General features: G+C 41.0%; 1 protein-coding gene across 1 annotated transcript; it reads left to right on the top strand.

Annotated features, from left to right (window-relative positions):
- Positions 1-589: 589 nt before the first annotated feature.
- Positions 590-10,444, top strand: IL20RA (interleukin 20 receptor, alpha). The gene is made up of 6 exons (XM_009882291.1): positions 590-717; positions 2,590-2,768; positions 3,432-3,607; positions 5,224-5,368; positions 5,928-6,067; positions 9,506-10,444. The coding sequence occupies exons 1-6, from the start codon at positions 644-646 to the stop codon at positions 10,442-10,444; spliced, it is 1,653 nt and encodes a 550-aa protein (XP_009880593.1). The 5' UTR covers positions 590-643.
- The last annotated feature ends 1,219 nt before the right edge of the window (positions 10,445-11,663 follow it).

Raw genomic sequence — 11,663 nt, 5'->3', positions numbered from 1 at the left:
AAATGACGCTGGGGCTGTTGTGATCCTCCAGTCTGATTCTCCACTATGAAGTCACACTTCTGTTTGTAAAGCTGTATTTGCAGTAGACTCCGCTTGTCTTTTTAAAAACACCTGGTTTCATTTTTTAAGTCCACTCAGCTACAACAAGAATTCTACTGAAGCATTAAGGATATTTTTACAATTTCCAGTGTTAAATTGTTCTGATATTCAGATACCTTTACAGTTTTAAAAATGTGCGTCTCTTTTACACCTAACTCTTCTAGCTTTAGTTTCCAGTCCCTGGATATTTCTATGCCAATGTCTGTCACAAATGGCAAAGCCACTTTTGTGAGAGAAAAAACACATTCATACAGATAACATTTGGGTCTGCACTAGCTAGGGACACTTTTGGAGGAGAAGGGGAAAAAAAAAAAAGAAAAAAAATAGAACTTCCATGGCCAACAACCTTGTGCTTTTCATGATAAGAAAGGCAATAGGTAGAATTTTATGTTTTACTTAAAAATAAGTATCTCTTTTGGTTAACTTGGAAGCAAAAAGAATTTGCGGATTCTTAGTGTATGTTGTTCCTTTCTTATTTTCTTTCTCAGGAGAGTTGTATTGTTCTCTGCCCAACCCTAGGAATGTCCATTTTGAATCTATAAACATGAAGAATGTCCTTCACTGGTCAGCACCAGAAGGCACAGGAGATGGAGTACTCTACAAGGTGAAGTATTCGGTGTAAGTTGGCTTGTTTATTTTATCCCCCACTGACTTTTATTTTAGCATTTTAAATAATAATTAAAAAATCTTTATGGAAGATAAGGCTGCTAAAAAGTAAAGAAAGGAGAACTAAAATGTGGGTTAGACTTAAGCAGTATGATTTTTAGCTTTTACTTCTGGTACTACTTACTTCAGATCCAGTTAAAAAAATAATAAGGAGACTCTCTTCCTATTTAAGACATATAGGATGCAACATGGGAGCTTTCAGGGGCATTACTGAGAAATAAGACAGAAGGATGAAGAAAGACTGGGCTGTAGATTGGCATCTGTATGCATTAGCCTTCCGTACATGCTTAAACAGATGCAGAGGTGTAGTATTAATAGAATATTAACAGCACCCAGTGTTTCATTGGCCTTTTCTCACAGACCCAACTCCCAAAGATATTTTTTTTCAGATCCTGCAAGCCTCTCTAGTCTAGGAGAAAATCCAGTGAAGTTATCAAGTATTGTAGAAAACCAAGTAATGTGATTGGAATCAGACCCTTCTATTTTCAACGTCTGCAGCTTTGTAGAATATCAAGGAATTTGAATGAGGACCAGAATCTGTTTCCTTTATTGCCACCGAGAGAGCATTGGGTCATTCTGCAGGACAGTGCTGGAAGTTTAGCTTATAGGCATAGTACTGTGACCATGGATAATGTAATGCTCCCAATCTTTACCTCTAATATGAACACTTCCCTCGGTGGTAATCTTTTCTTGACAGTAAACCAAATGTAGATCTCCAGAAGTTTCCTGTAACTTGTACTGGCTATTAAAAAAAGCAAGGAGTTGTTTCTGCAGTCAGAGGCTGCAAACTTTTTTGCCCAGACCTTGCTCGCTGTGCTAACAGAGGAGTGACATAGTCTACCTCCTAGAAAAGGGGAGAGTGCTCAGTAATTATGGAATGAATAATAATTGCGTAGAAGCTAAAATGCTCTGAAGGCCCTGGCTACACTGACTCTGAGGGTCAGTTGGTCCACGGAACAGTCTGTAGTCATAGGTATGGCCATCTCTCCCACTGAAGACAAAAATACTCATACATACTTCTACCTGCCTAGGAGAGCAAGGCCTTCAGCTAGGTGGAAAATGCTGGTGAATTATACTGTTCTGCAGTAACGTAGAAGCTGCCACGTGCCCTTACTAATTAGCAACCAAAGGGGAATTCTTTTCTGCATAATGTGAATTTGAGGAGCAGGAGCTTTTGAGCAAATTCAGGCAGGAATTTTCCAAGTTAACCTTGATTTCTTCTGCAAGCATATAAGGGTTGGTGAGTCCTGAGGCATTGTCTGTGGAGCATGTATACCCATTTTTCACCCAGAAGGGTTTTGAAGCACATTGTATTCCATTGCAGTCTTTCTTTTAAACAAGAAAAAGAAGTCAATGATGAGTAAGTCTCCCATCTGCTCACCTTGGAGACCCTGAGCATCATCTGTCTCCATACACCAGGATGAGCCACTGACCATTCTGACAGAAATCTTTGTCCCTATATAAATAGTTATCCTGACTCTGTTATCCTGTGTTTAGAGTTTAAACTAAAGCTGTGGAGACTGAAGTTGAGAGATCTCTGGTCTGTGTAAGCAAAGCTGGACTTAGATCGGTATCAGTAACATCCTGGTTAGTTCCATACGGCCTCTTCTGCATCGAGCCTACTCTGATTTATTTTTCATTAAAAACTTGTGGAAATCTTGTGTCTTATCTCAGATGACATTGAGAATTCCTTGAAATTGCAGATTTCTGCAAAAACAAGCAAACTGTTTTATCAGCTGTAATACTAGTTTCTGTGCTGTATTATCAGGTGACTAATATCATGGCAATAGCTTTTGTATAGTTCCTTTCTATTTTTCAATATAGATACGGTGTTGGCAAATGGATTAGGAAGCCAGAATGCAGGAATATCAACAGAACATGGTGCGACCTCTCCAATGAGACCTCTGACTATGAAGAACAATACTACGCGAGCGTTAAAGCCTTTGTAAATGGGATGTGCTCTGACTGGATGGAGACCACGCGATTCAACCCTCTTACAGACAGTAAGGAAAGCTAATCGCACAGCCACATCTTCAATGGCCTCAATTAATACTGTGTTCTCAGACTGCATGTGCCTTCATAGCGTATGATATTTTAATTTTAAAATATTAGATTTTTTTTGCAGTTGTTTCACATTTATGCTTTTGGCAGAAGTCATTGAAATAGTCATATTAGAATTTGGATATATGTGTTATGTGTACAGTCTTACATATACTGAATACTTTCTTATGCTATGGTAAATCTTAAGGCAAATAAAAGCTGTGGCACATCCACAGCATAAAGAACTTTGGTTTTATAAAGTCTCTATTAAACCAAATAGTAATCATACTCTAGAGCACAATATCTCTTATCTGTGCCAGATAATCTGAGAACATACTGGTAATTTAGCTTGTTTCAGCAAATGGAGTTTCAGTGTTGTTTATCCTGTGAAGTCGCAGGAATTCCTAGGCAAAATTCCAAGTCAGTGTTCGCCTTCTCACTGTAAAGATCCTCTTAGTTATCTGATAACATAATTTTCTACCAATATAAATGAATTGTTCAAAGTCCTACTGAGACTCCACAAAACATTACAAAAATTTTCTATCATCCACTTCAAGAAACTGCACGGTCAAACTGGTGTGCCTCTGCCATATTTGACTGCTTTTCGTACATCTTCCTTTTTCCAGCTAAAATTGACCCACCCATGGTAAGTGTATCTTCTACTGAGAAATCTATTTCCATCATTCTGACTGCTCCTGAGAAGTGGAGAAGTCGTTCTGAGGGAGAATCCGTATCTCTGCTTCAAGTGTACCCTGGCCTGCAATACAACGTGTCTGTCCTCAACAAAAAAACAAAGAAGCGGGTAAGCTTTGACAAGGCTGGAGAACTGCGCCGGTTAAACCTGTGATCTGTGCTTACTGAAATGCACTTTGTCACAACAAGGATTAAAATAGGATTCTCAGCCTTACAGGAATTGTAGGATCATTCAGGTTGAAAGGGAGCTCAGGAGGTCTCTCGTCCAAAGTCCTGTTCTCAAAGCAGGATCAGCTGTGAGCTCAGATCAGGTCGCTCAGGGTTTGTCCAGTTGCATCCTGAAAATCTCCAAGGATGGGGACTGCACAATCTGTTTTACTGCTTGACTTTCCTCTTAGGGAAAAAGTGTTTCTTTATATCCATTCTGAACCTCTCTTTCTGAACTTATGCTCATTGTCTCTCATCCTCCAACTGTTCAGCACTGTGAAGAGCCAGGCTCCGTCATCTTGATGACCTCTCTGGCTCATCCTGGGAGCTGCTGTTAGGTCCCCTTGAAGCCATCCCTTCTTCCCAAGTGGAACAAACTCCAGTCCCTCAGCATCCCCTCACAGGGCAAGTGCTTCAGCCCCAACCATCTTGGTGACCCTCTACTAAACTCACTTCAGTTTGTCAGCCTTTTATGTATTGGGGGGAACAAAACTGGTCACAGATGTGGTCTGATGAGCACTGAGTGGAGGGGAATAATCCCTCCCCTCCATCTTTTCCCTCTTCACCTGTTAACACAGCCCAGGATGCTGTTGGCTTCCTTTGCTGTGGGGGCACGTTGCTGGCTCATGTTCAGCTTTTTGCCCGTCCCCAGTCCTCTTTGGCAGAGCTGCTCCCCAGCCAGTCAGTCTCCTGGCAATACCTGCAATACTTTGTAACAAAGGGCATCCTTTGTCACCACATCTAAACATCTTCATTTGTCTGTCTCTGCAGATTTACATTTTGTTTTCAAGGAGTAGTTCCCAGCATAAACACAGTAGATGAGGAAGAGTTCAGTGTTCAGTTACAAAACCATTCATTCTTCTGTTCCCATCCTCCAGGCACAATCTCTGTCTGGCAAACCTCTGAATTTCCTGAAAAGAGACAGAAAGTTTACACCAAAAAGGTCACCTTTTGTTAAAGGGAATATTAAAATGCCAAGATTAGCAATTAGAGGTATACAAAAGGTTGTTTGTTTTGGGGTTGGGTTTTTTTTGTTTATTAATAAAAGTGCTTGACATAGAGCAATTACTTTACCTTGGATTCCAAGGTCTACGTAACGCCCATTATTCTAAGGCTTCTATCTTTACCAGAACATCCCAATTTGAAAGATTTTTGTGGAACTGTACCTTGTGCCTTGTATTCGTCTGGGTGTCAGGACAGGGCTGGAGCGATGCTTTAGCTCTATTGCAACGTCAGCATGAGAACGTGAGCTAGTGGTGGTACATGGTCCCACTTCATATAAAGCATAAAATTATTCGTTAGTGGTAGAAGAATGATTGCATGGAAGATAAAATATTCCAAGAGGACATGACCTAATTGTATTCAGGGGAAAAAAAGGATGCAGCTGACAGTTCTTACAGTATCATTATTCTTTCCAGAAAATTTGTGTGCTTGCGACATGTTTTGTATATAAGATCTTTACCTTTCTGTACGTGAGGATTTAAAGGGGCAAAAAAATCCTTTTTTTATGTCTTCCAGTGGTGGTTCTCCGTCAGCAACAACACCTTGGTTGTGCCCTGGTTAGAACCTGGAACAGCTTATTGTGTCAGTGCACAGATATATGTCACCACACCACTTTTGCACAGTGGGTTCTCTAAAGAACATTGCATTGCTACTTTGAAAGGTATGTGTAAGCCGGCTAATTGCAGAAAGAAGATGCAAGTTAGAAAAAAACCCCACAGTTAGTGAGTTTGTAAGTTTTTTATGTATCCATTCTGAGTGTGACAAGCTAGCATTGTTTCTCCCCTCTGTGCATTTGTACTGATGAAAAAAAATCTTTGCCTTTAATAAAAAATAGCTGGGGTCTACTGACTGGAAGGAACAACAGTACCTCTGAAGAAAAGGATCTGCATTCTGTGGATCTTAGTGAATGGAGAATACTTTTTCTCCTTGAATGAGGTCTGGGAGTGGCAGAGCTGGGTCAGTCTCAGGGGGAAGAAATTAGCAACAGGAGAACCTGAGGGAGGGGTCGCTACTTATTTTTAGAATTTAATTTATAATTTAGATAATAATAAAAATTTGTCCTGTAGCTCAAATGTCATTTTAAAAAATTTCCTGCAAATTCCTTGTTTATCTAAAACATTTGCATCCCATATCCAAAAAGCAATGTGGTGAATGCACTTTACTACCTGAATACACTAAAAAGTTGCTCAGTACAATAAAAACTTTTGTTTTGTTAACAGATAAAACAGCAGATGAGACTGTAACAATCGTATTTGGATATGTTCTGCCTATCATGCTTGCCGTCCTTTTGATTTCAATGACATGCTATTGTGTGCACAGGTATATTCATGTCAGCAAACAGAAACATCCAACAAACCTGGTAAGTGTTCTCTGTTGCAGGAGATCGCTGCCAACCTTGGAACTCACAGGAGAGCTGTACATTTTCCAGGGCTCCTGGTTGGCTGGGAGGAAACCATGCCTAGCTGCAAATAAAAGCTCTAGTTGCCACTCAGATCAAGAAAAGAACATCGCATTGAGGGTTATTAAGTGCAAGAAAAACAGAGTAATAACTCAAGTTAGCAACAGTGTCTAAAAAGATGCCCACATGTGAAAAGATGGCTGGAGCTAATGAGGACCAGAACAGAGCTTTTGGTTTGGGAAGAGTCATTGCCATAACCAAGGTCTGAGGTGCACCGAGGCAAATTCTTTTATGAAGTCAGCACTCCCTAAATTGATCTAGGAGGAAGCACAGTAGAGATTCAATGAATAAAAGTTATTAATTGGTTGAAATCAGAAACAAAAAGAGAAGGTAATTAAGCAGTGCAGAAATCCCATGATGTTTTCTTGGACTGTTACTGGGTATTACCACATTTTACCATTTAATTGTGATTGTGAAGGGTTTAGCACATGTACATCATACAGACAGTTTAATTTGGATTTCAGGAATACTTTCAAATACTGCACCATTTCCTAACAGGCAAAAATGTACCAACAAACACATTCTGTCATTTACACAACCCAAATACACTTTCTATGTAAAAATATTTGCAAGTTTCTTATAGCTGCAAAGTTTGTTAATTTTTAGAAAGAACACATAAAGTCTAAGAAACACTATTGGTTTTCAGCTCATGAGCCCAGCAGAGCTTTCTCACAGTTATCTCTAAACAAGTTGCTCAAGCATAAACATACAATTACAGTAATGAATGAAGGCTTTGATGTTAATCCAATCTGCATGACAACGTGGGATGGGAGCTATAAGGGAGTTGGTTTCAACATGCTGATCTTTCTGAAGAAATCTAGAGCAATACAGAGGTGACAGGAGAAATGTTCACAGAGGGACTGTGGGTTCAGAAGGAGGTAGAGCAGCTGCTGCTGGAGTGTGTTCAAATATGCATGGAGACACCTCCTGCACCTGATGAGGCACTAACTTTACTACAGAATTGTGGAATCACAGAGTGGTTTGGGTTGGAAGGGACCTTCAAAGATCACCTAGTCCAACCCCCCTGCTGTGGTCAGGGACATCTATCACTAGATCAGGTTGCTCAAAGCCCCATGCAACCTGACTTTGAACACTTGCAATGATGGGGCATCCACAGCTTCTCTGGGTAATTTATTCCAGTGCCTCACCACCCTCGTAGTAAAGAATTTTTTCCTTATATCCAATCTAAATCTACCCTCTTTCAGTTTAAAACCATTGCCTGTTGTCACTCCAGGCCGTGATAAGAAGCCTTTCTCTGGCTTTCTTATTCTTTGTACTTTATATATACCAAGCTGTTTGGCGAGGTAGACACACTGGAGGGGAGGGATGTCATCCAGAAGGACCTGGACAGGCTGGAGAGGTGGCCCAAGCCAACCTCATGCACTTCAACAAGGCCAAGTGCAAGGTCCTACATCTGGGTCAGGGCAATCCCAAGCACAAATACAGGCTCGGTGGGGAATGGCTGGAGAGCAGCCCTGAGGAGAAGGACCTGGGGGTGCTGATTGACCAGAAGCTCAACATGAGCCAGCAATGTGTGATTGCAGCCCAGAAGGACAACCATATCCTGGGCTGCATCAGAAGAAGTGTGGCCAGCAGGTCAAGGGAGGTGATTCTGCCCCTCTATTCCACTCTCATGAGACCCCACCTGGAGTACTGCATCCAGCTCTGGAGTCCTCAACATAAGAAGGACATGGACCTGCTGGAACGTGTCCAGAGGAGAGCCAAGAGGATGATCCGAGGGCTGGAGCACCTCTCCTATGAGGAGAGGCTGAGAGAGTTGGGGCCTGTTCAGCCTGGAGAAGAGAAGGCTCCAGGGAGATCTTATTGCGGCCTTCCAGTACCTAAAGAGGGCCTATAGGAGAGCTGGGGAAGGACTTTTTACTAGGGCATGTAGTGATAGGACGAAGGGGAATGGCTATAAACTGGAAGAGGGCAGGTTTAGATTAAACATTAGGAAGAAATTTTTCACTTTGAGGGTTGTAAGGCGCTGGAACAGGTTGCCCAGAGAGGTCGTTGGGGCCCCACCCCTGGAGGTGTTCAAGGCCAGGCTGGACATGGCCTTGGGCAACCTGGTCTAGTGGGAGATGTCCCTGCCTATGGCAGGGGGGGTGGAACTTGATGATCTTCAAGGTCCTTTCCAACCTAAACCATTCTATGATTATCCTGGGACACAGGGCATGGTAGAGGGAGATAGCTTGGTTTCCTTTAGGAAGCTAGCAGAACAGAGCTTTTTACAGTCCAAGAATGTAAAGGGGTACATAGTGAAAAATTCCCACTCAATAGCAGACTAAACTCCAACTCCAGAAGTTTTTTCTCTAATAAATATATAATTTATGTATTGGGGTTTTTTTTTCAATGTCCATTGCACTTTTTTATGACCACTTTGAAGCTTCAATTTTATTTCTCCACCTCTGGATTCAGTTGATGTTAATGCAACAAATGAATATAGACCTGGTATTTCAATGATGCTCTCTGGCTTTCCCAACCTACAGACTATTCCACGTGGGCACCCAATGTGGTCAGGGGGAGGTGGAATAAGCAGTTCGTTTTGGTACAGCACTTCTGACCTGGGGGAGCTTTCAGACTACCTGGTACATCAATTAGTGGTCTTAGTCTTCCTATCAAGCTTGAAAGCACTGAAGTGCAGCTTCTGGTTGTTGTTTTTCTATTGCACCTTTCTTTCTTGACAACTCATACAATATTTATTCCTGTTAGAAATATTACTCGTTTCAGAAAGATTCCCTTGGTTTAACTAGATGATTTATCACAGAGTCACAAAACAGGCTGTGACAGACTGCACAGTGCGGGCTCCCTACACCGCACTTCAACCTTCTGTATAGCTTCCTCTCTGAAAAAGCGATCTATTATTTAACTGTCTGTAAGCTATACCTTATCACGGTACCTGACTCTGTGCTTGTGGGATGTGGGTTTGGCTGCACTTCCTCTTCACTGGTTAAAAAGAGTGGAATAGATTCTGTAATCTGTGACCCAAGGACAACTTCAATGTTTTCTCCAAAGTCACTTGAGTTTGTGCTGGTGGAAACAAAACCAGAATCTGACAGAATTGTTCAAACCATTATTTTGACATGGGGAAGATGAAAATATGGATATTAGACCTGGTCATAATATAGTTTTACTTTGGATAGAATTAAAAAAGTGGAGCATATTAACACTCCTGGAGGTTTATGTGATTAACTTCCTTCTTCCCTAAACTGAAATACCCTCCTAATAAGGTCTAGCATAGCCTTATATTTTAAAAATACATAATAGTATAAAAAGCAGTGAGGTGGTATTTTTTTATTATACTTCACTCAAACCAAATTATTTTTTGCTTTCCAGGTATGGCACTACACTGACAAATGCAAGGAAAAGGTTTTCATACCATGTGAAAAAATAGTGGTCAACCTTATCGCTGTTAACACGGATGAGTACAAACCATCTCAGGAATCCAGTCATCTATCAGAAAGGAAAGGTCCCCATTACTACACTGTTTACAATGGCACTGAAGGGAAGGATTTGCCTTCAAAAGAAGCGCTGGGAACAAACAACTCGCTTGATATTTCACATGAAGAGATTTCACACAAAGAGAATATTTCAGCAGAAGGGGACCAAACTGGGAACTGGCCTTCTTATGGCCAGACTGGAACAAAGAATACTTTGAGACAGATAAATGCAGGGGCTGTGGAGTATGAACATGATGTAAGGGCTGAAGACTTCAGTCCTGGTCAGAAACTAGAAGACCTCTGTTTGAAAGAGAAGAACTCTGCCTCCAGGGGACTACTAGGTGAGCCACAGATTGCTTTGGGGGACTTGATTAGTATGAAAACAGGACAGCCATATTGCCCCCAGCTAGAGGTGAGGGCAACAGACCCTTGTTTGGGACAGAAAATAGAGGAACTTAATTTAAAGATGGCTGATGCAGCAGATGAATTGCTGGGTGAGACCCATATCAACTTGGTGGACTTGGATACTGAAAAATCTGGGCAGACATCCTATCCTCAACTGGAAAAAATAGCACAGGGCCTCACAGAGAAAGAGGGTGGACAGACCATATTAGTAGATTGGGATCCTCACAATGGAAGACTGTATATTCCTACCTTGTCCAGTGTTGAAAATCAGGTGTGTGAAGGAGTATTCAAGTGTGATGGTCCTGACAAAGACGGAATTTTGTCCAGACTGTACAACAAAGAGGTATCTGATAAATCATCAGAGGACCAAGAAATGTATCTCCTGCAATTCAAGGAACAATGGGGACTGCATGTAGAAATGGAAGACTGAACAGTAATTTTCTAAAATATTCTAAAATGCAAAATCTTGTTTCCTTTGGCAAAGAGAAAGATAGACTCAGTGGAGCAATCACATCTTAATGTATTGAAGTTTTCAGAACCATCACGGTTGAACAACTTATGATACGGTATTTGTAACAGTTTCCAGTCATGATATAAGTGATTTCAACTCCCATCATAAACCCCTTGAGTGTAATATGATGGTTGTGAGATTGTCTACTTTTTTAAGAAATATATATATTTTTACAGAGGATACTGTTATGATTTTCACATTGTAATCTCTACCAAAACAAATGGTCAGCATTTGAAAGTAGTTATTTTTAGCAAATAAAAAGCAACAATATGACATTTTGCTGGGCTATTTCATGTATCTTGACACAATGCAGTCTTTTCTAGGTCTCACTCCTGCTACGTGTAACGATTTGAGCTGACTTTTGAGGAAGTTAAGGGCATTCCAGTGTATGTTTTGTTTCTGTTTTATAAACATTCTTCTTCTTAATGGAGTTCTGTATTTCTCTTGAAAGATTTGTGTGAGGTGCGGGGTCCCATCCGTTCTGTGCGGTGTAGATATATGCAGCCAGCAACAATTCTTTTAACAGGTGTGCCTACAGGCTCAGTAGACATAGGGGAGAAGAAAGCAAGCATTAGTCATATTTTAATCTGGGGGAAAAAGTGCACAGAGGGATTCAGTGAAACACCTATAACCTTACTGGACGGACCGTGTCTCACTCAGCCTTAGACACTCGCGGTACCGCATCTGTATGACTCATGTCCTGCAAATGTGTGTGTTTCTCCCATGACTTTGATGGTAGGCTGGCGTGACTAGCTCAGACGGAGAAGTTTGCGCCAGACACACCGCTGCTTCTGCAGACATGTCCCGCTTGCCGTGGCAGACCCAGAAAGGGTACCTGTGGGCTTTCTTTTACTATCTGATCTCCTGACTGGGACTTTCAATACAAGTCCACTTTTTCTTCATATCATGTGATATTTATTTAGGATAGTAAAATGACAGGGTATTCTAGAAATTACTTACTAGGGCAGATGATATTTTTATTTTCAAAGCATATCTGTCACTTTTCTACTTAATGGACCTTTTCTTTGAACACCAAAAAAAAAAAACCCTAACCAGTAATGATTTGGTTTTGAAGAGAAGAGGCAAAAAAAAAAAAAGGAGAAAAAACTTTTCGATGCTATTTAAAGCTTGTATCCTC

Source organism: Charadrius vociferus, unplaced genomic scaffold (assembly GCF_000708025.1).
Source record: "Charadrius vociferus isolate BGI_N301 unplaced genomic scaffold, ASM70802v2 scaffold13, whole genome shotgun sequence".
NCBI classification, from domain to species: Eukaryota; Metazoa; Chordata; class Aves; order Charadriiformes; family Charadriidae; genus Charadrius; species Charadrius vociferus.
The sequence above is the reverse complement of the archived record's forward strand: the minus strand, read 5'-3'. Positions and strand labels throughout refer to the sequence as shown.